Source organism: Paroedura picta, chromosome 2 (genome assembly GCF_049243985.1).
Source record: "Paroedura picta isolate Pp20150507F chromosome 2, Ppicta_v3.0, whole genome shotgun sequence".
Lineage (NCBI taxonomy): Eukaryota > Metazoa > Chordata > Lepidosauria > Squamata > Gekkonidae > Paroedura > Paroedura picta.
In genome coordinates this window covers 169,033,479-169,060,365 of record NC_135370.1, presented here as the reverse complement: position 1 = coordinate 169,060,365, position 26,887 = coordinate 169,033,479, and the positions used below count along the sequence as shown (strand labels likewise).

The following is a 26,887-nucleotide window of genomic DNA, read 5'->3' as shown; positions in this document are numbered from 1 at the left end:
GCCCAGAGAGATGAACCAGAACCAATGGGATGAAATTAATTCAAAAGAAATTCCGTCTAAACATCCAGAAGAAGTTCCTGACAGTTAGAGCCGTTTCTCAGTGGGACAGGCTTCCTTGGGAGGTGGTGGGTTCTCCATCTTGGGAGATTTTTAAACAGAGGCTGGATAGCCATCTGACGGAGAGGCTGATTCTGCAAAGGTTCAAGGGGGTGGCAGGTTACAGTGAATGAGTGATCGGGCTCTGAGTGTCCTGCATAGAGCAGGGGGTTGGACTAGATGACCCATGTGGTCCCTTCCAACTCTATGATTCTATGACTCTATGATTCTATAAGAACGTGAATAAAATTGAAAGGGTACAGAGGAGAGCAACGAGGATGATCTGGGGCCAAGGGACCAAGCCCTATGAAGATAGGTTGAGGGACTTGGGAATGTTCAGCCTGGAGAAAAGGAGGTTGAGAGGGGACATGATAGCCCTCTTTAAGTATTTGAAAGGTTGTCACTTGGAGGAGGGCAGGATGCTGTTTCTGTTGGCTGCAGAGGAGAGGACACACAGTAATGGGTTTAAACTTCAAGTACAACAATATAGGCTAAAAGGTAAAGGTAAAGGTATCCCCTGTGCAAGCACCGAGTCATGTCTGACCCTTGGGGTGACGCCCTCCAGCGTTTTCTTGGCAGACTCAATACGGGGTGGTTTGCCAGTGCCTTCCCCAGTCATGACCGTTTACCCCCCAGCAAGCTGGGTACTCATTTTACCGACCTCAGAAGGATGGAAGGCTGAGTCAACCTTGAGCCGGCTGCTGGGATCAAACTCCCAGCCTCATGGGCAAAGCTTTCAGACGGCTGCCTTACCACTCTGCACCACAATAAGGCTCTTAATATAGGCTAGATATCAGGAAAAGAATTTTCACAGAGTAGTTCAGCAGTGGAATAGGCTGCCTAAGGAGGTGGTGAGCTCCCCCTCACTGGCAGTCTTCAAGCAAAGGCTGGATACACACTTTTCTTGGATGCTTTAGGATGCTTTGGGCTGATCCTGCGTTGAGCAGGGGGTTGGACTAGATGGCCTGTGTGGCCCCCTCCAACTCTATGATTCTATGATTCTAAGCCGACTGTTATCGTGTGTCTTCTGCCCATATTCGGGGAAATGAATGTATTATTCAAATACTGCTATAAAGGTAGGATTATCTTGCTCCACGGAATCGCAAGTCACGGAATGAGCAAAGCAAAATGCCCGTTCCCAGCTGCGTATAACAAGTTCTCCCTGGTTGCTTATGTTGTATATGTTAAACAATACCCCGGCTGCTCTTTCGGGGGCTGTTCAAACTGTTTCATGTTTTAACGGCTGCAAGTTTTGGTCACAATCCAGCACTCAACTATGCTTAATCTCCACTGAAAGAAACAAGCCCACTTAAAGAGCAGCTGGGCTGCTCTTGGGGTTTGTTAAGACGGCAAAAGATCTCACGGTAGAGAAGAGTCATTTCATCTGCAGTGCAGGATACAACGAGGCTGTTTCGAAAATAAAAGGGATCCAAACTGCAGTAGCTTGGCAGCCAGTGGCCAGCTGTGAAAGAACTATGAAGAGACTTTTCAATAAAGGCCCACCTGGGTAAGAGACTTAAATAGCCATCTATCAATTCTTATTCAACAGATGTGCACTGGAATTTGAAGGGAGAGGAGAATGCAGAATGAAAAATGAATTTGGGGATTTGTACAGGCTTGCCAGTTTCATCCCCAACTGGGAAAAAGATAGCCCAGGTCATTAGCCGTATGTGGTTAAGTTTCCTAAGGAAATAAAGCCCTGCCATAAAGGATGAACATTTCACAACCTCCACTAATGCATTTCCCCCCCAAAAAAGAGATAACAACAATTAAGGAGGGAAGGCGATTTGCCTTGTATGTAGAAAAGGTCCAGGGACAATTCCTGGCATTTTAAAATAAAAGGAATAGAGAGAGAAGGTGTAGGAAAATTGTTTTGTCTGAGATCTGGAAGTGATACGGCACAGTCCTGGAAGGCTGTCTTGGGGTAAGGGAATCAGTAGCCCCAATGCAAGGCGGCTGCATACAGGCTGTGGTGGTACTGATGCCATAACTCAGAAGTGGCCAAACTGTGGCTCTCCAGATGTCCATGGCCTACAGCAGTGGTCCCCAACCTTTTTATCACCAGGGACCGGTCCACATTGACAATTTTACTGAGGCCCGGGAGGTAGTCTTTTGCCGAGGGACGTCACTGCCGCCTGAGCCCCTGCTCCACTTGCTTTCCCGCCGGCGCCCCTGACTTTCCGCCGCCTGCTGGGGGGCGCTGCCAGCAGCAGCTGCGCAGTGCCATGCCAAGGGGGAGCCCCAGCCATGACGGCCGCTGGAGAGCACCAAAGGTGAGCCGGCGGCAGAGTGGCAGGCCAGACCCCGAGGCAGCAACTGGAGAGGAGGACGAGGAGGAGCCGTGGCTTGGTACCGACTGATCCGCGGCCCGATACCGGTCTCCGAACCGGGGGTTGGGGACCACTGGCCTACAGTAATGGTGAGCCTGGCAAGGGCACCATGCTATGATCAATACCCAACTACTAAAGTCATTTTGGAGGCTCTGGTTCCGGTACTACCACCTTCAGAGATTAGGCAGGTGATAGCGTGAGAGACGGCTTTCTCAGCTGTGGCACCAAAACTTTGGAACTGTCCCCAGGGAGATCTTTCTGCCCCTTTTAGTGGGTGAACAGTTTTCTTCCCCCATCTGGCTTTCCCTCCATGATGTTTCCTTCCTGACCAATGTTTTAATTTTATGTCTTTCTATGTACTTGTTTTTGTTTTAATGATGTGTGTGTTTTTTTTTGGGGGGGGGGTTTAAGACATGATTTTATGATATATATTTTAATTCATTAGCCACCTTGGTGGTACCTGTAAGGGCAGAAGAGGAGTTGGTTTTTAATACCCCACTTTTAACTATCTAAAGTCCCAAAGTATTCTCCTTGGATGTTTGTGATATCCACTCCAAACGAAAGGGTCTACGGGAGGAAAATGGCCAGGGACTGCTTAGATTCATGATACATGCAAGCAATACCAACATTCAATTATTCATGCTAGAGTAATACTTCTGCTAAGAATGCTGAAAGGATATGTATTTATAGATTTCGTTGGATATAGACAGGACATATGGGAGCGCTACAAGATGTTTTACAGAAATAAATGGCACTTTCAACATTAGACCACAGACCTGGAGAGATCTGAGCTGGCTCACTGGGTGACCTTGCATCAAACCCTCTCGGTCTTAACTACCTTATATGGTTGTTGTGAGATTAAAATGTATATGCCTGTCTCTGTGTGAAACCCAAGCACGCTTACTGAGCTACGCAAAGGAAGAAGGGAATAATAAAATGTCATCTATAAAATAGTTTTGTGACATTTCTGTTAAGCTACGGAATTTAGCAGTAGTCAAATACTGGGAGCTGCTATTAAACTGCACGTCACACTGCAGAACTAGAAAGTCGGTTCTTTTGATTGTGTTCTTTTTTTTTAATTAGCTTTCTCTAGGTAAAGCAACCACTGCCAGCCTGTCCCAAGATATCTCAAACATACCTCTGGAGGAAATAAAAAAGGCAGCGCTATATGAAGGCAAGTCGATTTCAACGCTTTAAGAAATTAACATAAGATAAATCTTTAAAACCGTTTCAAAAAGTTAAAGAGTCCTAAAAACTACCAAGGGAAGCTTCCACTTTCAAAACGCTAAAATTAATGTAAGCTGTGTGGATGGCAGATTGAAATCCAGCACAATTTCCTGGCAGCGGAAGATGACTTACTCTTTGTTTTGTTCCACCCCCCCCCCCTCATAAAAATCCTACCAAGCAATAACAAGCTCGGTAGAATCTAAGCTATTTTAATAGGGAGAGTCGGTGGCTACTTTGGAATACTAGCTGCAGGAGGCTCAATAATCACCAATGAAAGAAAATACTTGCTTGGATTTTAAATCCAGTCTGTGCCACCTGCCCTGCTCATGCTAGCCCGATCTTGTTAGGTCTGGCAGGCTAAACAGGGTCAGCCCTGGTTAGCACTTGGGATGGGAAGCCATCCGGAAATCCAGGAGGTAGAGGCAGGCAATGGCAAACTGCCTCTGACTATCTCTTGCCTAAAAAACCCTAGAAGAGAAGAAGAAGAAGAAGAGTTGGTTCTTATATGCCGCTTTTCCCTACCCGAAGGAGGCTCAAAGCGGCTTACAGTCGCCTTCCCTTTCCTCTCCCCACAACAGACACCCTGTGGGGTGGGTGAGGCTGAGAGAGCCCTGATATCACTGCTCAGTCAGGACAGTTTTATCAGCGCGTGGCGAGCCCAAGGTCACCCAGCTGGTTGCATGTGGGGGAGCGCAGCATCGAACCTGGCATGCCAGATTAGAAGTCCGCACTCCTAACCACTACACCAAACTGGCTTTCCTACAGGAAAGCTGTACAGTTGTCTGTGACTCAATGGCAGCAGAAGTCATAACCTGCTATGGGATACTGCATTAAATCTTAGTGTCTCAGAAACCATTGCTATAGAATAGCAGTAACAATTACAACTTATTTCCTTTGTACCGGGTCAAATGGTGCGTTGACCTGGATATTTGCAAGCACAAGGCAGGTATTGAGGATCATAGAGGCCCGAAAAACGATGCTTGAGTTGAGCATGGATATCAAAGCAACAAGCCAAGGAAGTCAAGGAGAGACTGAACCTCTTAAGGAGATGTAAGATTTATATTTCATCCTTTGGAGAGAGAATGCCTTTCCCCCGGCTGCACCATTTTTCCCCGAGGAAAGGTAGCCTCAAGCATCAGAACATCAGACATCCAATTGAACTAGTTTACTTCTCAGTATTTGCCACAACTGCAGAGAATCATAGAATCATGGAGTTGGAAGGGGTCATACAGGCCATCTAGTCCAACCCCCTGCTCTACGCAGGGTCAGCCCTAAGCATCCTAAAGTATCCAAGAAAAGTGTGTATCCAACCTTTGCTTGAGAAACAGTAGATATTTTTGAAAAGCCTAAGGGGAAACTGGTAGACTGATTTTACATAGCTCGACCGCCATCCAAAGCCCCTCTTCTCATGAGCAGAAGGCCTCCTCAAGTTGTGTAAGGGGACATCCTGCGGTAAACTCCCCTGCCGCAACTACCATTTTTCCTAACCTCCCTTAGCTGTGGAGGTTTTTGGAGGAGGGGTGGGGGGAGTTGCAGCAAGAATGGGAAAGAAAAATATTCAACAAGAGAAACTCTACTGGTGGTCCCTGGGACCCAACTTCATAGGAATGAGCATTACAAAATTTTCAGGCAGGTCAAAACGACTTATGACTCTGGAGACTGCTGACTGCCCCTGCAAGAGGTTCCCCATGGTGCTCACCAACACTTTTCCCAGAAGGCTTCGGATTGGCCATCGGAGAGTTGACAAGCTGTACAGCTTTTTGGCAGCACTTGCCACTACAGTGCTAGGATCTTCGCCATGTGACCCACCGTGCGGCGCCAGAGTCCTAAAGGTGACTTTGGGCTCACAAAGGTTGGAGACTCCTGGCTCGACAACATACAACGTGACTCATCGATTGGAATATAGGCTGCATTTTTGCAGGATATAGGCTGCATAGAGGCTGGAGAAGAGCCTAATGCTGGGAGCAATCGAGGGCAAAAGAAGAAGGGGACGACAGGGAATGAGGTGGCTGGATGGAGCCACTGAAGCAGCAGGTGCAAACTTAAATGGACTCCGGGGAATGGTAAAGGACAGGAAGGCCTGGAGGATCATTGTCCATGGGGTCGCGATGGGTCGGACACGACTTCGCACCTAACAACAACATTAGGCTGCATAAAGGATATAGGCTGCATTTTTGTGCACCGGCAGAAGGGAGAGCCCAAGAACTTCAGCTGCAATCTCTTTCCTTTGCAAATACAGACAATCATGTGAGTAGTCTGCCTAGTAGAGTTTTGATTTTTAAAAACCCTGCAGCACGACAAGCTATTTATGGAGCTCTGGGGACAGGATGCAGTTTTATAAGACCCTTGAATATAGTGGGGAAAAGAAGAGTGGGAGCTGTCATAATACTGTCATAACTTTCTCTTAAGAGTACACAGAAATCTTGGGTTTGTTAAACCAATAGAAACACACACAATTTAAAGCAAAAAGTTCATCTAAATGCAACAAAAAGTTCATACACATTTAGAGCGACACTGCAGTGATCGACACGCATAGGTATGGAACTAAATGATAAGGAACAAAACACTGCACCTATTATTATTGTTGTTGTTGTTGTTGTTGTTATTTTATTGAATTTGTAGCCCGCCACTCCCGCAGAGGCTCGTGGCGGATAACAACAACCATAAAAAAACCCAATAAAATTCCCATAAAACAATTTAAAACCCAAGCACTAGTATGCCCACCCTATGCAATGTTGCAGTATAACACTTGCGGGGCCATTTATATTGCTTAAAACAAAATGTGAATCTAGCTGAGGAACCCAAATATCATGGGAAACTTTCATTTACAGACATATATGCATATCTTATTACAGGCATGGATGCATTGCACATTACATATACAAAGACAAACTTAAGACTGGTGCATTACCTATATTGGGATGATTTAAAATCTTCATTATCCTGACTTCCCTGAACAGCTAGAACAGAACAAACAAATACAAGAGTTAATGATAAAACGGACTGACTAAACAAGGTGGTTTCCTTCCTGTCTCTTTTTGGCTTTCTTTAATTGGGCTAGTAATCGCATTCCAGTAGCATGGAAACAAAAGAGCTACATCTGAAAAGAACTTAAAGAAGAGAAGCCCCCGCCCCAAGAAAGCCACAAACATCAGAGTAAAGGTTTCTAAAAGTGCATAAAAAGTTACTTCTGAGAAACAATCTAGGTCTCGCACAGCTATTAAAATCAGAAATACTTTTAGCCAGGGGACGAGCATTCCAGCAATAATTATGCAGTCTGATAGGTACCTGGAGCATATCCAGTTCTAGGCCAAAATCAAATGTTTATCTCAAAAGTTGCACAACAATCTTTGGGATCGGGCCAACCAGTAAGCTCCAATTTTAGTCAAGAGGGGGAGAGGAAGAAAATCTCGCTCTGTAATTCGTGAACACTGAAGAACTAAGTTGCTGATGCAGAAGAAGGAAAGTTTGCATGGCTGCACTGAAACAGCCAACACAATGCAACGCAAATGTCTTATACTGGTGAAAAATGCAAGGATCTAGGGCAAGGGTAGTCAAACTGCAGCCCTCCAGATGTCCATGGACTACATGGACTGCATTCGCTGGCAGGGGCTCTTGGGAATTGTAGTCCATGGACATCTGGAGGGCCGTAGTTTGACTACCCCTGATCTAGGACTAGATGCAAGCTTCTGCTTGCACCACAGCTGTTGTGCAGTGGAAGTGTGAGAAAATCACTGCAGCAACCACATTTGCTAAGTCAATCTTCGCAAGCTGAACTGCGTGAGGTAGATTTCTTTTTGCCATTTGGACCCAACCTTCAGAGTCGCCTTGTCTTTCTAATAAACACAATTTGGGTCAACGACTGACTTGCTTTCTCTCTTTGCACTTGAAGCGTGATTCCGTCTTCCACCTCCACTTAACTAATAATTTACACAGTGCAATCAAACGGTATGGGACACCGTGGATTTAACAATGCCGCTCAGGTTTTCGAACAATAAGCTGGTCTTCCACATCACAATGGAAACGAACCAACAGTGCTAAGGGGCAGCAGCCGACCCATTCAAGTAGCCAGCGGCACAGAAAAGGCCCAAAATGTACAAAGGTCACAAGAGGCTGTCTAAATAATTAAATGGACCTTGAGTTTGTGGTGGCATCTAAGGAAGAACAAAGCATTCCCTGGGAGGTTTATCTATTTAGCTATCTGCCACACCTGTTTGCAAGATCGGTGGTAGCCAGCCACTTAAGGAGCAAGGTGGCACACATCTCAAAAGATCCTGACATTTCTTTGGGGTTTCTTACAAAATACCATGAAGGAGCATGGAAAGGGGGCCTGCGTGTTCCACAACTGGTACATTTCCAGAGATGCCTATATAAGAAAGAAGTTGAATTATTCGGGGCTTTTGTTTCTTGAGGCACTCTGTTTGTGTTGGTTTCGGGCGGATTAACTCGGTCTTCAGGTTTTCTCGGAGGACGTTAGCAGAATGACAAGTACAATAAAAGCTGTTATCCAGCATTTGATTATGTAGAATTCTCCGTTAATCAGCACTGCCCAGAAGGCAAGCTGTTCACCCTTGGTCACCACACCCCGGCACCTTCAGGAGGTCACTTGCCTCGCCTCTGCCTCTCCAGCAGGCTGGCTTGATGTCTCCAGCCATTGCTGGGCTTCTGATTGCCGGATGACACCCTCCTCAGGTTCCTCCCTTCTCCATCCGTCTGCCTTGAGCTGTTGGGTGCCAGCTCCAAGAGGAAGCTTCTAGGCATCTGGCCACTGTTGTCTGCTGGGTTCTGGAGCTGCCGGGGTGGGGTGGGGGGGAGGTCCTATCAGGCATGGGTATTGTTGCCACGGTCTTTCCAGTGGGGTGGGGCTTGTTCACAGCAAATTGCTCTGTGCAGAGCAAAACTGCGTATCCAGTGCCACTGATGAACTGGTAGCCCTCATGCCCCACGAGTGCCAGAGAAACCTCTTACTGTAGTTTCTTAAGCATCTACAGAAGACGAGCACAGCTTCCTCCACAATTACAAAGAGGTAACACCTGTGACAGTATTAATGCTGGTCCTGCTGATCTAGTCTGAGCTTGATTTCACTGCTTTCAACTTTGGCATTTTTCAAATCTGCAGCTCCTGTTTTGTTTTTACTTAAGCAATACATCTTAGAAGCTGTACCAAGAAATGCATTCCCGACTTTAACAGATGTTGGTTCGTTCTAAAATAATCCGGCAATTCTCTTTGCGGGTTAAGTGTCACGGTTCAGCTTTATCCGGCTCCAATTTCTTAGAGCAGGGGTAGTCAACCTGTGGTCCTCCAGATGTTCATGGACTATAATTCCCATGAGCCCCTGCCAGCAAATGCTGGCAGGGGCTCATGGGAATTGTAGTCCATGGACATCTGGAGGACCACACGTTGACATTTTTACCTTGCAGAGCGTAACGGATTTGAGAAGCCTTCAGCTCAGCCACAACTTGTCAATACATTTTCGTTCAGACACTTCCAACAAACCAGGACTCTAAACCGTGCTTTAGAATCTCAGTCTGTGGGTAAGAAACCAACCCCAATTTGCTGAAGCACCTGAATGCAGACATCACAACAACTTGCAATTAAAGCCCTCCTGGCTCAGGGAAATGTCTATTAATCTTGGTCCCAATTTGGAGCCATTCCATAAAGGAGGAAAGAAGCCGGAAGCCGGAGAATAAACCAGGTTCATTCTCATCACGAACTAGAGCTTGCTTTTTGGGTTTAAAGTCTAGCTCACATGATTAATCAGAATGTAAGATTAAATGATGACTTTCTACTCTTCTGTGCAAAATGTGGAACTCTACAGCCCTGTGGGTTGGATCCCATGGCCATCTCTTCTTGAGAAAGACAAACCCCAAGGAAGTCACTGCAACCTGCACTATGTCACCTGGACTGCATCCCATTTTGACCAAAGTTTGAGTCCCGGCGCACCTTTAAGATCAGCAAAGTTTTGCTCAAGATGCAAGCTTTTGTGTGCACGCACAATTTCTCAGACACAATGAAATGGGAATTACCAATCCACACATATAGACAGAGGGAGAGTGATAGATTAGTATACAGCATGATGATGTTTAACAGATTCAAGGACCGTACAGGAATAACAAGTGACACTTACAGGTTATCATTTGTCTGGGTTCAACTCTGGGGGGGGAAACTTAGTGAAGGAAATAAACATGTGAAGATATCAGCTAGATATCAGGGGAAACAATTTCACAGTAGTTCAGCAGTGGAAGGGGCTGCCTAAGGAGGGGGTGAGCTCCCCCTCACTGGCGGTCTTCAAGCAGCAGCTGGACAGATGCTTGAGGCTGATTTTGCCTTGAGCAGGGGGTTGGACTAGAAGGCCTGGATGGCCTCTTCCAACTCTGTGATTCTATGACTGGGGACTAATGTACAGATGCATCCCCAACTGTGGAATGCTAAGAGTAACTGAGACACCCCATGTGTGGACTGGACATTCCCATTTAATTGTGTCTGAGGATATGTGCACACGAAAACTTACACGTTGAAAAAAAAATGTTGGTCTTAAGGGCGCTACTCAACTCAACTGCTGTTTCAGACCTGTACAGTTACCCACTTGAACCTGTATCCCTGCTTCTGCAAAACATTATGCAAGGCACACCTTGGCATCCTGTTCCCCAGAAAATAACCTCCTTCAATTAAATTACATCATATATCTAAACCGGACAGTAATGGCTGCATCAAATAGCCCTTCTGTGTACATCCAGGCAGCAATACTGACTGGCAATCAAAAATCAGCGCTTGGGTTATGCAGCAGCTCCTGGAAAAGTCTTGCACTAAACTATGTTACGTAAAATTTCTCTTCTGCTAATACAGCCTTTCTCAACTTTTTTGCCATCAAGAAACCCCTGAAGCATTCTTCAGGCTTCGAGAAACCCCAGAAGTGGCTCAATTGTGCAGTACATGGTTGGGAAACATGGCTGTGTATACTACCTGGGGCCCCTCCCCTTCCAGGCCCATCACTGGCCATTTTGAGAGGTGGGAGCGTATTGACATGACCATATAGGGTCGTATCGGCCAATAAATATGTTAAAAATTAATTAACTCCCACCCATTCAGGAAACCCCTCCAAAGCTGTCAGGAAACCCCAGGTTGAGAAAGCCTGGGCTAATGTATGAGATCCAGCCCTCCTTGGCCGCTAGATTGTATTTCCGGTATTCAATGCACACAGAATTGGCAAAGCTGAATCCCACCTTGAAATTTTTCTATAGTTCTTTGGTCATAAGCGAAGAAAAATCTTTCATTGCCAATGTCAATAAAATGAGGCGTGTGAAGTTCAAGGAGTATAGCTGAGACAGGGAGGGAGGGAGGGAGAGGGAGTAAGGCTAGATGCCTGGTCTTAAAAGGCTTTTCAAGAATACAAAGTCCCTGATTCCAAGGAAGTGCAGGACCTTGTAATCCTCTGCAAAGCTGCATTTTGCTCACATCCTTTCAAGTTATGCAGGACTCCAGATGGCTGGCCGTCTCAACTGTCCCCTTGATTATTTTATAAAAGCCGCTCTTAACAAGGGAGGAGACGCAGCAACTCTGATGTAAACACAGCTACACGGTCCTTGCAGATACAGTACTAAACTAGCTGAGCGTTGTTTCGACAGAAGGATAGAGAGGACCAGTCTACAGCAGAGGTCCTGAACGAAGCCCGGATGTCACAGCGCCTGCCGACACCTATTCTGGTGTCTGACAAGTGATTTTAGGAAGTGGGTAGGATTCGATTAGGTATTTTGCCCAGCAAGGTTGCTGACACTTTAAAATGTTGTTTTGGCAGCAGCTGCCACCACAGTACAAGGATCTGCGCTGTGTTACTGAAATTAGGCTGTGGCAAGCATTCTGGGGATCTCTTCTCCTCCTGCAGCAGCTATTCCAAAGGTGCCCACAGGCCCAACAAGCTTGGAGACCCTTGGTCTACAGATGTACTTGAAATGACATCTGCTCAATAAAGAATTTCAGAGTGGAGCTGCAAGTCTGGCAACACAAACCAGAGCCCTGCTGATCTGCGGATAAGCGGAGGGGGAGGACAAGCGATTCTCAGCGGTGGGCAAGATAGCAGAACCATTTCCTACCCTCTACTAAGCTTTTCTTCTTGCTGGGATTTCAAATGTTTATCTCCTGCATCTTAGAGGAAAGTAGCCAAAGGGAGAAGATTGCAAGGGAAAGCCCTGGAAGGGAAAAAGGTTAAGCTCTCGGATACTTTTCAGCTGTTTGGTTGCAATCAGAGTTCTCTAACCCAGGGGTAGTCAACCTGTGGTCCTCCAGATGTTCATGGACTACAATTCCCATGAGCCCCTGCCAGCGAATGCAAACAAGCAAACAGCGAATGCTGGCAGGGGCTCATGGGAATTGTAGTCCATGAACATCTGGAGGACCACAGGTTGACTGCTGCTAAGCTCCAGCCTAAGCCGGAGAATCTCAGTAGCTGTTATTTTTGTAGATTCTGCTCGCATGACAGAATACTGAAAGACACTGGGTATTCTGTTCAGTTTATGCAGCAGTTCCAAGTAATAAAAGAAGACTCACAAAATGTTGTGTTTCAGCCCTTTTGCACACGCCGCATTAGGTTTCTAGTTCAATTTTGGATTTTCCCTGATGACACTTCATGATTCTCACCCCAATACATCAATTAAGGAAGTGACCCTTATACAACATGTACTCTCCTCAATACGAAGCATCCACTGTTTCAGTTAACCAGGCCAGAATTGACAGAAGAGAAGGCCATCGGGCAAAACAAACTAGCAAACCTGGAAGAATGTTTGAAATGGACCTACCTTCTGTAGACTAGTTGGATTCAACTGAGTTTTGTCAATTATTTTTATTGCTACCTAGAGGGAGGGAAGAAGAAGTTTTCAATTCAAAACGAGTTTCTGGATATGGTTCAGTCAAGTTACAAACCAGAAGACATAGCAAACACTGAACAAAACACAACAGAATTAGGTATGACCTGCAGAATTATAATTATAACAATGCATGACAATTACATTTGGCATCCTTGGAAAATTCAAAGAACGCTTATTACCAGATCAAAAACAGCAATGGTCATGTGTACTGACATTTTAAATATATCTTTACAGTTTGGTCTGAAAGACTGTAAATAAATTTGTTGTTGTAAACAGTCATATTACCATCAGAACTGCTTATGGAAGTGTAATTCCCCAGCTATGAGAGTTATCACAAGAAAATTCTGTCCTAGCAAAGACTGTACTCCCTTCATGTGTCTCAAGCTAACCAGCAACTTAATATGCAGATGACCAGCAGCAGAGAAAACACAGATGTGGCTAATGAGCCAAATATCGGAATTAGCCACACAAAAGATGGACTACAGAGAGCCAGTTTGGTGTAGTGGTTAGGAGTGCGGACTTCTAATCTGGCATGCCGGGTTCGATTCTGCGTTCCCCCACATGCAGCCAGCTGGGTGACCTTGGGCTTGCCACGGCACTGATAAAACTGTTCTGGCTGAGTTCTCTCAGCCTCACCCACCTCACAGGGTGTCTGTTGTGGGGAGAGGAAAGGGAAGGTAATTGTAAGCCACTTTGAGCCTCCTTCGGGTAGAGAAAAGCGGCATATAAGAACCAACTCTTCTTCTTCTTCTTCTTCAACCCAAGGTCCGCCCCACTAATGAGATCTGAAATAGGTTCACACAAAGTTAGATGCAGAATTATGAAACATGTGGGAGAATTTCTGAGAAAAAGACTGCATGGCTTCTCCCAAGAGAAAGGAACATTGGTACATGCGGACATGGTTGATTTCCATCTGTCCATCAAGGAGGCAGGACAAAAATCCTCCAGACTTCTTGTTTCCTGAGTGGAGTCACCCACTTTCCTCAGTCTGGATATTCCCAAAGCAGGATCTTAACTAAAATACTAACCGTGCAATCCTAAGAATGTTTTCCTGGGAGTTAGCCTCATGTAATAGACCGGAGTAGGATTCTGAGTAGACCTACTTGTTTAGGGCCAGGATCTATGGGGCCCCATCTCAGGGTATGCATTAACATCGAACAATCCCGCCCCCCTGAAGAGGAGGGCTGTTGGGAATGGGGGGAGTTTTGGAGTTTGTTACTAATCTTGGGTTATGTTTTATATTGGTTTTAAGGGATAGGGGTTTTAATGGGTTTATAAGGATTGTAACCTGCCTGGACACTACGGAGAGTGGCGGGCCAAAAATATAAATAAATAAATATCTCTCGAAGTGAATCAAATTTATTGTGTATAGCCAAAGGCCATTGTAGATATACAAGCAAACAATCGATTATCACAGCAAAAATGCAGTTGCAAGATACAATATAAAATCACTATTAATATCAGTTAGAGCAGGGGTAGTCAAACTGCGGCCCTCCAGATGTCCATGGACTAAAATTGTAGTCCTTGGACATCTGGAGGGCCGTAGTTTGACTACCCCTGAGTTAGAGCCTCTTGTGGCGCAGAGTGGTAAGGCAGCAGTCATGCAGTCTGAAAGCTCTGCCCATGAGGCTGGAAGTTCAATCCCAGCAACTGGCTCAAGGTTGACTCAGCCTTCCATCCTTCCGAGGTCGGTAAAATGAGTACCCAGCTTGCTGGGGGGTAAACGGTAATGACTGGTGAAGGCACTGGCAAACCACCCTGTATTGAGTCTGCCATGAAAACGCTAGAGGGCGTCACTCCAAGGGTCAGACATGACCCGGTGCTTGCACAGGGGATACCTTTACCTTTACCTTTTAATATCAGTTATAAAGAATTTAAACAAATCTGATAAGATTAAATAAAATAAAATCTTGCAAATCCATTTCTAATCTTCACTGCAGCTAAAGCAAATGAACCTACAGTTTGAGTTATACAACAGTTCAAATCTGACAATTACAAACATAGTATCTCTGGCTCTGTGTATCTTCTGTTCTTAACAAGCTTTCCCAGAAATTTGAATCTCAGCTCCGAATAAAGGGGACAAAGGAGTACATAATGAATTATGTTTTCTACAACTGGTTCTCCACAAATGCAGGGCCTTCAACTGGCACCTGTGCATATCTATCTTCCAAGTAAGGTGTCGGCATAGTCTGGAAACGTAGGACCATAATAGTAAAATAAATCATTCAACACTTTAAATCACTCAACACTCATCTGGGTAAAGCAGTGGGTTATCCCCCCTCCCCATTTTGAGAAATGTCCTCCATTTCTCAAAGCAGAAGGAACCTTCATGGTAAGTGCTGATGTTTTTTTTCCTCACTCTGAGAAGGAGGACATCTTGACATGGGACATCCAAAAGCAGTTGTACCTCTTTCCCAGTGTATTTAAAAAATTACCCCTCTTCTCCCCTGCACTTAAGACTTCCTCTGTGCATGGCTAAGCCTCTTGCAGCTGCTGTCTTGTGTCAGAATTCCAAAGGTAAACATGTTCCCTATTCAGACGCAGTGTACCTCTAATCACCTCTAATACTGGGGGGGGGGGGGGAGGATGGTGACTAAAGCAGATTGGTTGCCTTGATTCTTCCCACAGACCTCTTGTTGGACCAGATCAGCAATAGGCAACCCCTCCGCATGCAGGCCTAGCAGTAGCACACCAGGCCATTTTGCTTGGCATCCAGAAGCTGGCAGTGCAGTCAACAGCAATGGCCAATGCCTGTCAATGCCCCTTAGACTCCCTGAACAAACAAAGGAGTCAAAGGTGAATCCTTGGGGTGATGGCAGCATTGCTGAGGCTCAGCTGACTTTGGGCACATCTGGCCATGTACAACCTTTGTCCACTGCCTCCCATCTTCCATTGTGTTAGTAAGCGCACCAACACCTTCATAGGTAGATGATGGACTTTTCCCCAATACTTGGGCCAAGAAAATGTTCAGCCCCAGAGTATGTGAACTCTTAGGGCCAGAGATGACCAGGGTTGCCAGTTCCAGGTTAGGAAATTCCTGGAGATGCTGTGGTTGAGGGCAGTGACCTCAGCTGAATATAATGCCATAGAATCCACCCTCCAAAGCAGTTATTTTCTCCAAGGGGACAGATATCTGTCATTTGGAGTTCAATTGTGATACAATGAAATCTTCAGGCTCTACTTAGAGGTTGGCTCTACTTAGAGGTTGGCATAAGAACGTAAAAGAAGTCATGTTGGATGAGGTCAATGGTCCATTTTCTAGTCCAACCCTCTGGGGAACACAGTGGCCAAATCCCAGGTGCCACCAACAGTGGGGCCAGCAACTATTGGGTGACTTGATACCACCTGATTTCCATAACTCAACTTGGCCTAGCTGCTTGCTACTGTTCAACAGTAGCCATCCTATGAAAACCGGTATGGCATAATGGTTAGAGCCTCAGAGATGGGCCAGGGAGAACCAGGTTTGAAACCCTATCTTGTTATGGAAGCTCACTGGCTGATTTGGGATCAGTCACATACTTTCTGCCTCACAGGGATCTTGTGTGGCTAAAACAGAGGATAACAGAATAATGTAAGCTGCTTTGGTCCCCATTGTATATAGTGGGCTATATATAAGTAAATAAAGAATAGCAATAGCTGAAGGTATGAAGTCGGTGAGGTGGAAAAGAAGGCCGGGATGGGATATGAGGATTGGCAAGAGGAGGGGGAAAAGGTTATGAAATTTCTAGAAATTTTTTCAGGGAAGCCTGGAGAAGGTGGGGTTTGAGAAGAGAAGGGAGGTATAATATCATAGATTCCACTCTCCAAAGCAGCAATTTCCTCCAGGGGAAATAGGGTTGCCAACATCCAAGTGTCGGCTGGAGACAGTCCAGAATTAATTATTCTCCAGATGACAGAGTTCAGTTCCTTTGGAGAACTGGAGAATATGGTGGCTTTGAAAGATGGGAGTCCATGGCATTATACCCTTCTGAGGTTCCTCTCTCCCTCAAACCTCACTCGCCCAAGGTTCAACGTCCAAATCTCCAGGGATTTCTCAACCTTTATGACAACCCTGATCTCTGTAGTGATTCCAAGAGACCGTCAGTCACCACCTAGAGGTTAGCAAACCTAGGAGGGAAAGAAGGAAGTGGAAACAGGAGAAAGACTATGGACAGGTTACAGTAAATGAGTGATTGGAATGTGAATGCCCTGCATAGTGCAGGGGGTTGGACTAGATGACCCATGACCCAACTCTACTATTCTATAATTCTATGACTTTCAAGAAAGGGAAAGAGTGAAGGAGAAAATAAGACGCCTCTTGCAAGTCCTTGTGGGTTCCCACTTGTCTTTCTATATTTGGACCTTGAAAGAGCCCTGACCCCTTATTTACTTTTACTGACAAAAATCCTGCCTAGAATCTTGTAGCTGCTTAGCAACTGCCACTGAAGACTTCCTTTTTTAAAGCGAAAGGCACTAGTTTTCAGATTTTTTAGAAGTTCCCCGGTGAACTTTTTTTTTTAGATTTAACATTTTTCTGCAAACCTGGGGCCCCTTTTCACGTTTGCAGAAAGATCTGTCTTACCCACGCTCAGCTTCAGTCATTGGGTTTAGGTATCCAAAGACTTCGCTATTAGAAAATAAGTGTTAAAATTGAGATTAAAAAAAAATAACTGGTTGCATTAATGTGCTGACTCAATAATTTTACATTGCTAAAACTCAAGAGGAAAGCCACAAGAGAAGATGGCTAAAACTTCTTAAATGCAAAGCATGCTGGGGAAATGTCTGTGAAAATGCTCACGAGCAGGGAAATTCTGATTAGCAAAGCGTCTCGTCATACATGTGCTCAATGATGATAGAGTGAAAAGTGGACATCTTCCCAGGCTAATAGCAAAAACAACCATAAAACAGCTGGTTTCCCTTTCCCCAAGCTGTAGCGCTCAGTGTTATTAAGAGTCTTGCTCCATAAAAATACAGCATGAAAGCATTTTCTACGAAATAGAATGCAAATGGTGGGCATGTTATGGCCACAGCCGCACATCTAGGCAATGAAACACAGCACTACTTGGTAGCAGTTGAAGTCATATATAGCAGGAATAGTCAACCTGTGGTCCTCCAGATGTTCATGGACTACAATTCCCATGAGCGTTTGCTGGCAGGGGCTCATGGGAATTGTAGTCCATGAACATCTGGAGAACCACAGGTTGACTACCCCTAATATACAAAAACAATCCATGCCAAGGATTCCCAACCAGGGATCTGCAGGAGCCTCAGAGGGGGTCCGTAGCCTTTTCCCTCCTGCCTTAATAGACCTGGCCACAAGCTAAGGAACTGGCCACCTCTGCCTGGAGGGCTCAGGGAGTAGACCATGAGGGGGCCCAGGCTGTCTTCTTAGCTCCTATCCTTCTTCCTGGCCTACATGCGGCAGAGCGACGGTGGTAGTAGTAAAGGCGGGGGGAGGGAACGAAAAGAGGGCAAAGGGTGTGGGTGGTTCTTTCACTTCTGGGGGCGTGGCAGGGAGATGTGACCAGCTGACATCAGGGGTCCTCAAAGCCTGAAAATGTATTTCAGGGGCTTCTCCACGGTCAAAAGGTTGAAAAAGGTTGGTCCACAATCTCAAAGGGCAGAAAGTATGTTTTTAAAATCTGGAGAGAGAGCCTGTCCAGCAAATGTACTGCCACTGTAGCAACCAATGACAACGGGTGTATTGGTAGCAATTGGAAAAGTCCTATTGCTGGTAAAAAGGTAAAGGTAAAGGTATCCCCTGTGCAAGCACCGAGTCATGTCTGACCCTTGGGGTGACGCCCTCTAGCGTTTTCTTGGCAGACTCAATACGGGGTGGTTTGCCAGTGCCTTCCCCAGTCATTACCGTTTACCCCCCAGCAAGCTGGGTACTCATTTTACCGAACTCGGAAGGATGGAAGGCTGAGTCAACCTTGAGCCGGCTGCTGGGATTGAACTCCCAGCCTCATGAGCAAAGCTGTCAGACGGCTGCCTTACCACTCTGCACCACAAGAGGCTCTATAAGAGGCACCACAAGAGGCTCTTTACCTATTGCTGGTAAAGTACGTCTAAATCTCAGCCTCTCTGATAAGGGTCTAAAATCTCAAAGGCACCCTTAAGATAATGTAAGCTTTGTGACAAACTTCTGTGCTAGCAATACTTACTGAATGCTACTCTGCTCAGCAGATTCTACCTAGCAGATGGTCCAAAGATTAGGTAAGCTGCCTGCAAGTGCCACAATTATTGGGGGGGGGGGGGCTGGTAAAAACATAAGAATCTTCCACAAATTGTACTTTCTACCAGCACATTATGATGAAGTTCCATTTCCCCCTGTTTCGTGCCTGGATCAGTACACCTCAAGCAATCGATTTTAACATAAGATACCCAACACCCTATGTTGAGCAATAAACCTCTTCCCCTTGATTCAACTTTCTGCCACGTTTTCAGCATAGGCTGCCTCTATGCAACAGCTCCAGCTCATCCTCGCAAAGACAGCATGAGACTACTAGCTCTAACCCTCCTTCTGTTACTCAGCAGATGCTCACTGATCCAGAGGCTTGATCACCTCCAGACCAGATTAACTGTGACACCCATACAGAGAGGGAAGGGGGGGGGAGAAGAAAAGACAACACAAAGGTGATGCAAAGCTACTCTGAAACATCCACTGGCAAAAAGCCCGTTGCTTGTTCACAAAGTGTTGACTTCCTCTTGTAAGCAACTTTAGCACATTTGCCTGCGCCTTTAATAAAATCCACTCTGCGCTGATTGTTAAAAATGCAGTCACTTTAATGCTAGGAATCCCCTCAGTCTAACCCTCAAAAACTAAGGCTGAATCATTTCCTGTATGGAACATGCTGCATGCATTGCTTTTCCTTGATCCCTTTGTGGAAAGAGAAGACAATTCTCAAGCATCAAAAGGTCTCAATCTTAAGGCTGTGTTCCACATAAGGCTGCTCTCTGCTGTGCAGTGTGCCTGCTGCTAAAACTTCTCTGTTTGCAGAGCTTTCAGGGGCTCTTGCACAAAATGGAATCTTCTGTAGAAGAGGAAGCTCCACAGCAAGGACAGTCTATCACAGGGGTAGTCAACCTGTGGTCCTCCAGATGTTCATGGACTGCAATTCCCATGAGCCCCTGCCAGCGTTTGCTGGCAGGGGCTCGTGGGAATTGTAGTCCATGAACATCTGGAGGACCACAGGTTGACTACCCCTGGTCTAGCACATGTAATGCCCTTTCACGGGATGGAAGCCGAAGTCACTCTTGGTCACCCTCCGTCTCTGCGGCATCTTTATGCACAAAGACTCTAAAAACTAAATTTTGAGTCCGACAGCACCTTTAAGACCGACAGAGATTTATTCTTCTTTGTTGGTCTTAAAGCTGCTATTGGATTCAAATTTGGTTGTGCCTACTTTAGACCAACACGACTGCCCACTTGAATCTAAGAGCTAAAGACATGGTCCTTACATAAATACTAGCAGTAAGCTTATGAGTCAACTATTCCCACTGCTCCACTGCTGAGCGTTACACACACTCCTTAAGATGCAGCTGAATTCTAAGAATAGCTTTAACATCCATCACATTCTTTTTTTTTAATGAATCTTTCCTCTAGTAGAGATCACAATGACCACAAGAGAAGTCTTAAGAATTTATAAGAAGTTAGGCAAGAAGTCATAACTTCAGATTTGTAAGGAATGTTTCTAACAGCAGTATTTTAAGAGAGTTCGTTCATTTTAAATCTTTGTTTACTGACTAGATTTGGGTGATCTAACAGTCCCATTTAATCCTCATAAAATCCTAAGAAATAGGTGAGCTTGAGATGCCTGACCAGTTTAAAATACTGCCTTAACCAGGATCTGTACATATCCCATCTCTGTACTCAATATACCAGGGGTCACTACATCACAATGAGGTGGCACACTAGCAAACGCAAATAGTCAATTGTGAATTTGGAAGAGACTGATTACAAGAAAAACATAACCTCTCATTCCCGTATTGTGCTGAAATACTTAGCTCTTTATAGAAGAAGGAGAAGAGTTGGTTCTTATATGCCGCTTTTCTCTACCCGAAGGAGTCCCTTTTCTCTCCCCACAACAGACCCCCTGTTAGATTGGTGGGACTGAGAGAGCCCTGACATTACTGAAGAAGAAGAGTTGGGTCTTATTATGACACTTTTGTCTACCCGAAGGAGTCTCAAAGTGGCTTAAAGTTGCCTTCCCTTTCCTCTCCCCACAACAGACACCCTGTAAGGTGAGTGAGGCTGAGAGAGCCCTGATATTACTGCTTGATCAGAACAGCTTTATCAGTGTTGTGGCGAGCCCAAGGTCACCCAGCTGTTTTGGCGTTTAGTTTTAGTGTTACCTTTTTAACATCACGATTACGTGGTGGATTTTACTGATGATTGTGTTACCAGCTCAGTGGGTTGTGGGCATACTGTGAGCAATAGATCTTCAGATCAGCAAAGCATTTGACAAATTCCCACATCGTATTTCAGCGAGCAAGCTGGTGAAGGGCCAGCTAGAACTCAGCAGAATCTGGAGGATTCACAGCTAGCAAGAGAACTGTTCTCCAAGATTGTGGATCAATCGTACTTAGTTGTTTTGGAGGGAGGTTTATCCTGAGTTCAGTAGCTTTCCTTTGTTCTCTCTTGCCCTCTCCCTCTCCCCGGAGGGACGGACTAGATCCAATGGGATGAAATTAATTCAAAAGAAATTCGGTCTAACCATCCGAAAAAAGTTCCGTACAGTTAGAGTGGTTACTCAGTGGAAGAGGCTTCCTTGGGAGGTGGTGGGTTCTCCATCTTTGGAGATTTTTAAACAGAGGCTGGATAGCCATCTGACGGAGAGGCTGATTCTGTGAAGGCTTAAGGAGGTGGCAGGTTACAGTGGATGAGTGATACAGTTGTGAGTGTCCTGCATAGTGCAGGGGGTTGGACTAGATGCTCCAGGAGTTCCCTTCCAACTCTATGATTCTATGAAAAAAAAAAGAATGAATTAGATCAAGCTTTCTCAATCAGGGTTGCATGAAATCCTAAGGTTTCTTGAAGGCATTGGAAGGGTTTCCTGAATGGATAGGAGTTAATTTTTATATTTTTTAAAATTTTATCGGGTGATATGGCCATTGATGGTCATGCCGACCCACCTCCTCCTACCAAAATGGCCAATGATGGGCCTGGAGGGGCCCCTAGGTGGGCAAGTACACCGCTATTCTTCCCAACCATATTCTGCACAAGTGTGCCATTTCTGGGTTTTTTCGAAGGCCAGAAACTGTTTCAGGGGTTTTTCAATGGTAGAGAGAAGATGAATTAGACGGAAGCCATCCGTATCAAATCTGCAGAACGCTATTCCTTGGAGCTTTGAGTTAACACCGTAGAGGACACCGATAAAAATTTAAAATAACCCCAATGTCTCAGAAAGCTGGGCTGAAGCTAATAGAATACATTCAATACAGTTGCACGCAAAATTCTACATTTAGGCAAACGGAATCAAATCATCAGGCAGAGTGACGTGGTGAAATACCTAGCTTGGCAGCAGCCCTTCTGAAAAAGATCTCGGGGTGCACTCCATCAAAATCTGAATGCAAATCAACAATGCAAAAAAGGACAAGGCAGTTTTACGCTGCATTCCCAACAAGCAGGATATCTAAGCAGAATAACTTCATCCCTTTCCCACACAATCATCCTACAGCTTGTGGCAGCTGGCTTTGGGTCACTGCGTTTTAGGAGGAATGTAGATAAACTGAAACTGGTGCAATGGAGGGGAATAAAGGTGGTCAGGGAAACAAGTCTTACCAGGAAAGGGTGCAGGAACTGGGTAAATTTAGCGCGGAAAAGGGAACCCTCAGGCCAGTGGTGGGGAAATACAAGGGCACTTCTCAGCTATGTGAAGGGCTGCTGCACTGATGCACTTCAGTGCGGGAAGTCATCAATACTCGCTAGGCCACGCCTCTGATCGCTCAAGTAGGGCCATGCAAATTTCAGGTGGCTTCTTCCTGCAGGCTGCCCCTCCAGTTTTGGATAGTCCTACTGCCTAGGTAGGAGGCTTGAGCTGTGTTCTCAGTCAATTTGGCCAAACAAATTCTGCTAGCATAGGAATTAGGAGGAAAGGCTGCTTTTAGAGCTAGGGAGACTCAAATTCTCTCAGAGCCTCTCTCTCAAAGAAGGGAAGAAGCCATGTTGCATATCTACAGTCCTACTGGCAAGGCCACTCTTAGAGCCACTAAAGTCAGCAGAAGTGAGATGCCTGTGGTGGAAAATGGCATTCCTAGTGGCGAGAACATCCACCAGGAGTGTCAGAATTGGCTGTACTATCCTCTGGGAAAGAACTGTGCATCTGCCAGAAGGAGCCATTCACCCTGAGAATGATGGTTTCTTCTCTTTGGTGGGGTGAAGTCATCCACTTCCCACCCACAGACTGAAATAAACAGAATGGGGCAAGAATGTCAAGCACCAGAGGCATCTGATAGACACATCAAACTCACAGCAGGGCTTGGAAATGAGTGGAGGGTCAAGTCTATGGTCACTTCAGGAAGAAGCCATTCAAAATGTACATAGCCCTACCTGAGCGAGCAGAGGTATGACCTAACCAGCTTGGATGACTTTGCCCCACTGAACAGAAGAAACCTTCAGGTAGGTTCCAATGTTTTGTTCTTTCTTGCATTGGTGACCACTCAGTGGGCTTAGGTTACATGAGGACAGATTCTAGTTCTGTGCTACGAGAAACAGTGGTACCAATCAGTGAAGGTGAGGTCCTTCTTGCTACAGATCGTGGAAAGAGGTGATCTGCAAGAGCATCTCTTTTGCATGTAGATAGTCCCAGAGTCAATACCTGGCATCCAGTTTAAAAGACCAGGCAGAAGTTGTGAAAAACCCAAGACCTTGGAGGGTCACCATGAGTCTGAGTAGATATACTGAACTTGGTGGACCGGTGGTCTGATTCACTGTAAAGCAGTTTCATGTGTGACCAAGGAGCATGTAGATGAATCAACATCAGGGCCTTCAAGCAGAGGCTGGAAAGGCATCTAACAGAGATGCTGCACCTTTGGATTTCCTGAAAGGATAAGAGGCTTGGATTTGATGGCCTCTTCCATGGTTCTAAGGTATACCCTTTACTTTGGTTCAAAAGAAAACTACATTCCACACATACCCAGGACACCTCACTACTGAAGCCTGATCTTAAACCCACTCATTTGGAATTAAGAAGAGTGACAAGTGGAGAAGAGTGACAAGTGGAATGCCCCAAGGATCTGTCCTGGGGCCTGTGAATTTCAACATATTTATAAATGATTTGGATGAGGGATTAAAGGGGGTACTTATTATACCTGCATATGATACCAAAACTGGGAGGGGTAGCAAAGACAACAGACGACAGAATCAAGATACAGGATGATGTTGATAGGCTCAAGAACTGGACATTTAGGCAGGAGAAGCCATATACACCAATATAGAATGGGGGAGACTTGTCTTAGCAGTAGTATGTGTGTAAAGGATCTAGGAGTCTTAGTAGACCATACATTGAATGCGAGTCAGCAGAATAACTTGGTGGCTAAAAAGGCAAATTGGATTTTGGGCTGTATCAAATGCAGCATTGTGTCCAGGTCACGGGAAGTGATGGTATTGATTTGCTCTGCTCTGGTTTGGCCTGACTTACTGTGTTCCGTTTTGGGCACCACAGTTGAAGAGGGATGTAGACAAACTGAAGCATGTCCAGAGGAGGGCAACAAAGATGGAGAGGGGTTTGGAGATCAAGACGTATGAGGAAAGGCTGGGGGAGCTTGGTCTGTTTAGCCTGGAAAGAAGATTGAGGGGGGATCTGATTCTGTGAAGGTTCAAGGGGGTGGCTGGTTACAGTGGATGAGCGATAGGGTTGTGAGTGTCCTGCATTGAGAGGGGGGGGTTAGATTAGATGACCCAGGCAGTCCCTTCCAACTCTATTATTCTATGAAGACAGATTATAACTAAATTGACTCTACAGTAAGTGTGGTCATAACTACAGCATGACTGTTTAGAAAACCCTGGCAAGAGTCAGATAAAGTTTATATAATGTAATGTGCTTTTCAATTTTTGTTTGTATAACATATTCATCATCTTAAGTCCTTTGTGGCATAGTCAGAGAGATAAGCACATTAATTCTCTATGATGATACTTTAGGTTAACAGATTAATTTCAGAATAATCACCAAAATCTAGGAGACAGGCACCATTTTTCTATTTACACATTAAAGCATACCTGGAATATTGCTATTTCCTTAACACAGTCTCACCTTAGAGGGGCAACACAGTCTAGATCTAAAATTAGCAGGCTTAATGAGGCAATACTAATCAACAAAACTGGCAATCAGAACCCTGGTCTACTTCCAATGACTTTCTGAAAATAAATATAAAGGCCAGGATTACCCTTTGCAGCAAACAAGAAAAATTATTCATATAAACGGCCATCGCAGAATGACTGAAAGCAAATTATGTACTAAAATTTCACTGGCAATTTGCCAGTTTTGATTTTCGGCTGTGAATCTTCTTCCTAGGGAATTTATAGCCGCTCTTGCAACGACAAAGCAGCAAGAATTTTGCTGAGTTTACACGAATGCTGGCTGACTTATGATTATTTCATTGGCAGAAACGGTAACCGTCCACAGCTCTTCTTATCCATACACACAATGCCATTTGATGGATGTCTCCAATCTTAACAGAAGCCTTTACCTCTCTGCCGGTGAGGATGTGCCTGGCCAGTTTCACTTTTGCAAAATTCCCCTTTCCAATTGTTTTAAGTAGTCGGTAATTCCCAATGTGGGGCTGCTCATCTGCGCAGGAAGCTATAGAATTCCTACAGCGGGCCCCAGAGCGGCTCGTCCGAGAGGAAACTTCCTGCCGGCCTTCACCATGAGAGGTGTGCTGTAACAAAGAAAGGCATGTTTAAGTAAGGACATAAGATATAGATGGACTAGATGTCAACAAAGGCACAGACTACAATAAACTAGAACCAAGGGTAGCCTAATAATACTCTTGAGCGGAAGATAATATTTATAAAGGCAACGGTTGAGCGTAAACAGTTCCCTACATCCTACTTCTAACAACTAAGCAATACGATGCAAATATAAAAACAATAATACACTGTAGATATCAACATTTGACACATTCAGTCCCGGTCACCATGTCGCCATTAAGAAAACCACAGACCAGTTAGCTCAGGGTTAGTCAAACTGCGGCCCTCCAGATGTCCATGGACTACAATTCCCAGAAGCCCCTGCCAGCAAATGCTGGCAGGGGCTTCTGGAAATTGTAGTCCATGGACATCTGGAGGGCCGCAGTTTGACTACCCCTGAGCTAGCTAATCCGACTACATTCAGAAGCACAGGGGGAGTCAAACTGCGGCCCTCCAGATGTCCATGGACTACAATAGCTTTTTTTCTAACGCACATGAGATACCCTCTCAACACAGAATTATACGATAGCGAAGAGTGGTGACCCTAGGCATATGCCGTAGGAGGTGGTCTCCAAAAAGTTAAAAATAAAATTACATATTGGTTGGAGCCATAATCTACAGATCCCACTCAGCTACACTTTATAATTAGTTCAGACTTTGTATATAAAGTGTATTGTTATAATTCTGACCACTGAAGAAGACCCAGTAGGGTCAAAACGTGTTTGGTCTTATGTGCAGTTAGTTCTGTATAGTTTTTATGTAGTTTTTAAATTGTGCACCACAATAAATAATTACTGTTTTTATAAAATTTTATTGTACAGCTCAACTTCTGAGTTTCCACTTGTAAAGGTTGGGTTGTGTTCCTTTTTTGGTTTTGGTTTTACATGGACTACAATTCCCATGAATTTGCTGGCAGGGGCTCATGGGAATTGTAGTCCATGGACATCTGGAGGGTCGCAGTCTGACTACCCCTGCGCTAAACCTTTGAATTGCAGTGCCAGAAGACAACATCAGGGGAAGGTCTTGGCCTCTCTGACCTGCTGAACTACCAGGCTGATCAGCAGAGTTCTTATGTTCTTTTGTACCAACATATGTTTTTTTGTATTCGCCACCGACGAGAAGCGCCGGTTTTTCATCCTCCCTTTTCTTTACCATAAGCAGTCTAAAAGCGGCTTACGACTGCCTTGTGAGGCAGATGGAGATGAGAGAGTTCTGAGAGAACCAGGGCTGGCCCAAGGTCACCTAGCAGGCTTCTTGTGGTGGAGAAGCAAGGAGTCAAACCTGGTTCTCCAGATTAGAACCTGCCTCTCTTAATCACTACAGCATACTGGCTCTCAACAACTTCATCCGATGAAAGGAATAAAATGACTAGGATGCACAAATTATATTGTGTGTGTATGTGTAGACATGCCGGGTGTGCTGCAGAGAGGATACCACTCCTCCCACAAAGAACGGGATTCCTTATATACCTTCATGACTTA

The 26,887-nt window shown here is 45.2% G+C and overlaps 1 protein-coding gene across 5 annotated transcripts in view; it reads right to left on the bottom strand.

The window, feature by feature from the left end:
- Positions 1-26,887, bottom strand: part of MARK3 (microtubule affinity regulating kinase 3) — a 97,737-nt gene that overhangs the window by 52,684 nt on the left and 18,166 nt on the right. For all 5 annotated transcript variants that reach the window (XM_077323760.1, XM_077323764.1, XM_077323762.1 and 2 more), the window contains 3 exons: positions 25,184-25,375; positions 12,446-12,499; positions 6,565-6,613 (listed from right to left, as the gene is read on the bottom strand). In XM_077323760.1, the coding sequence (XP_077179875.1) occupies positions 6,565-6,613; positions 12,446-12,499; positions 25,184-25,375 (295 nt within the window). The remainder of the gene's footprint in view (positions 1-6,564; positions 6,614-12,445; positions 12,500-25,183; positions 25,376-26,887) is intronic.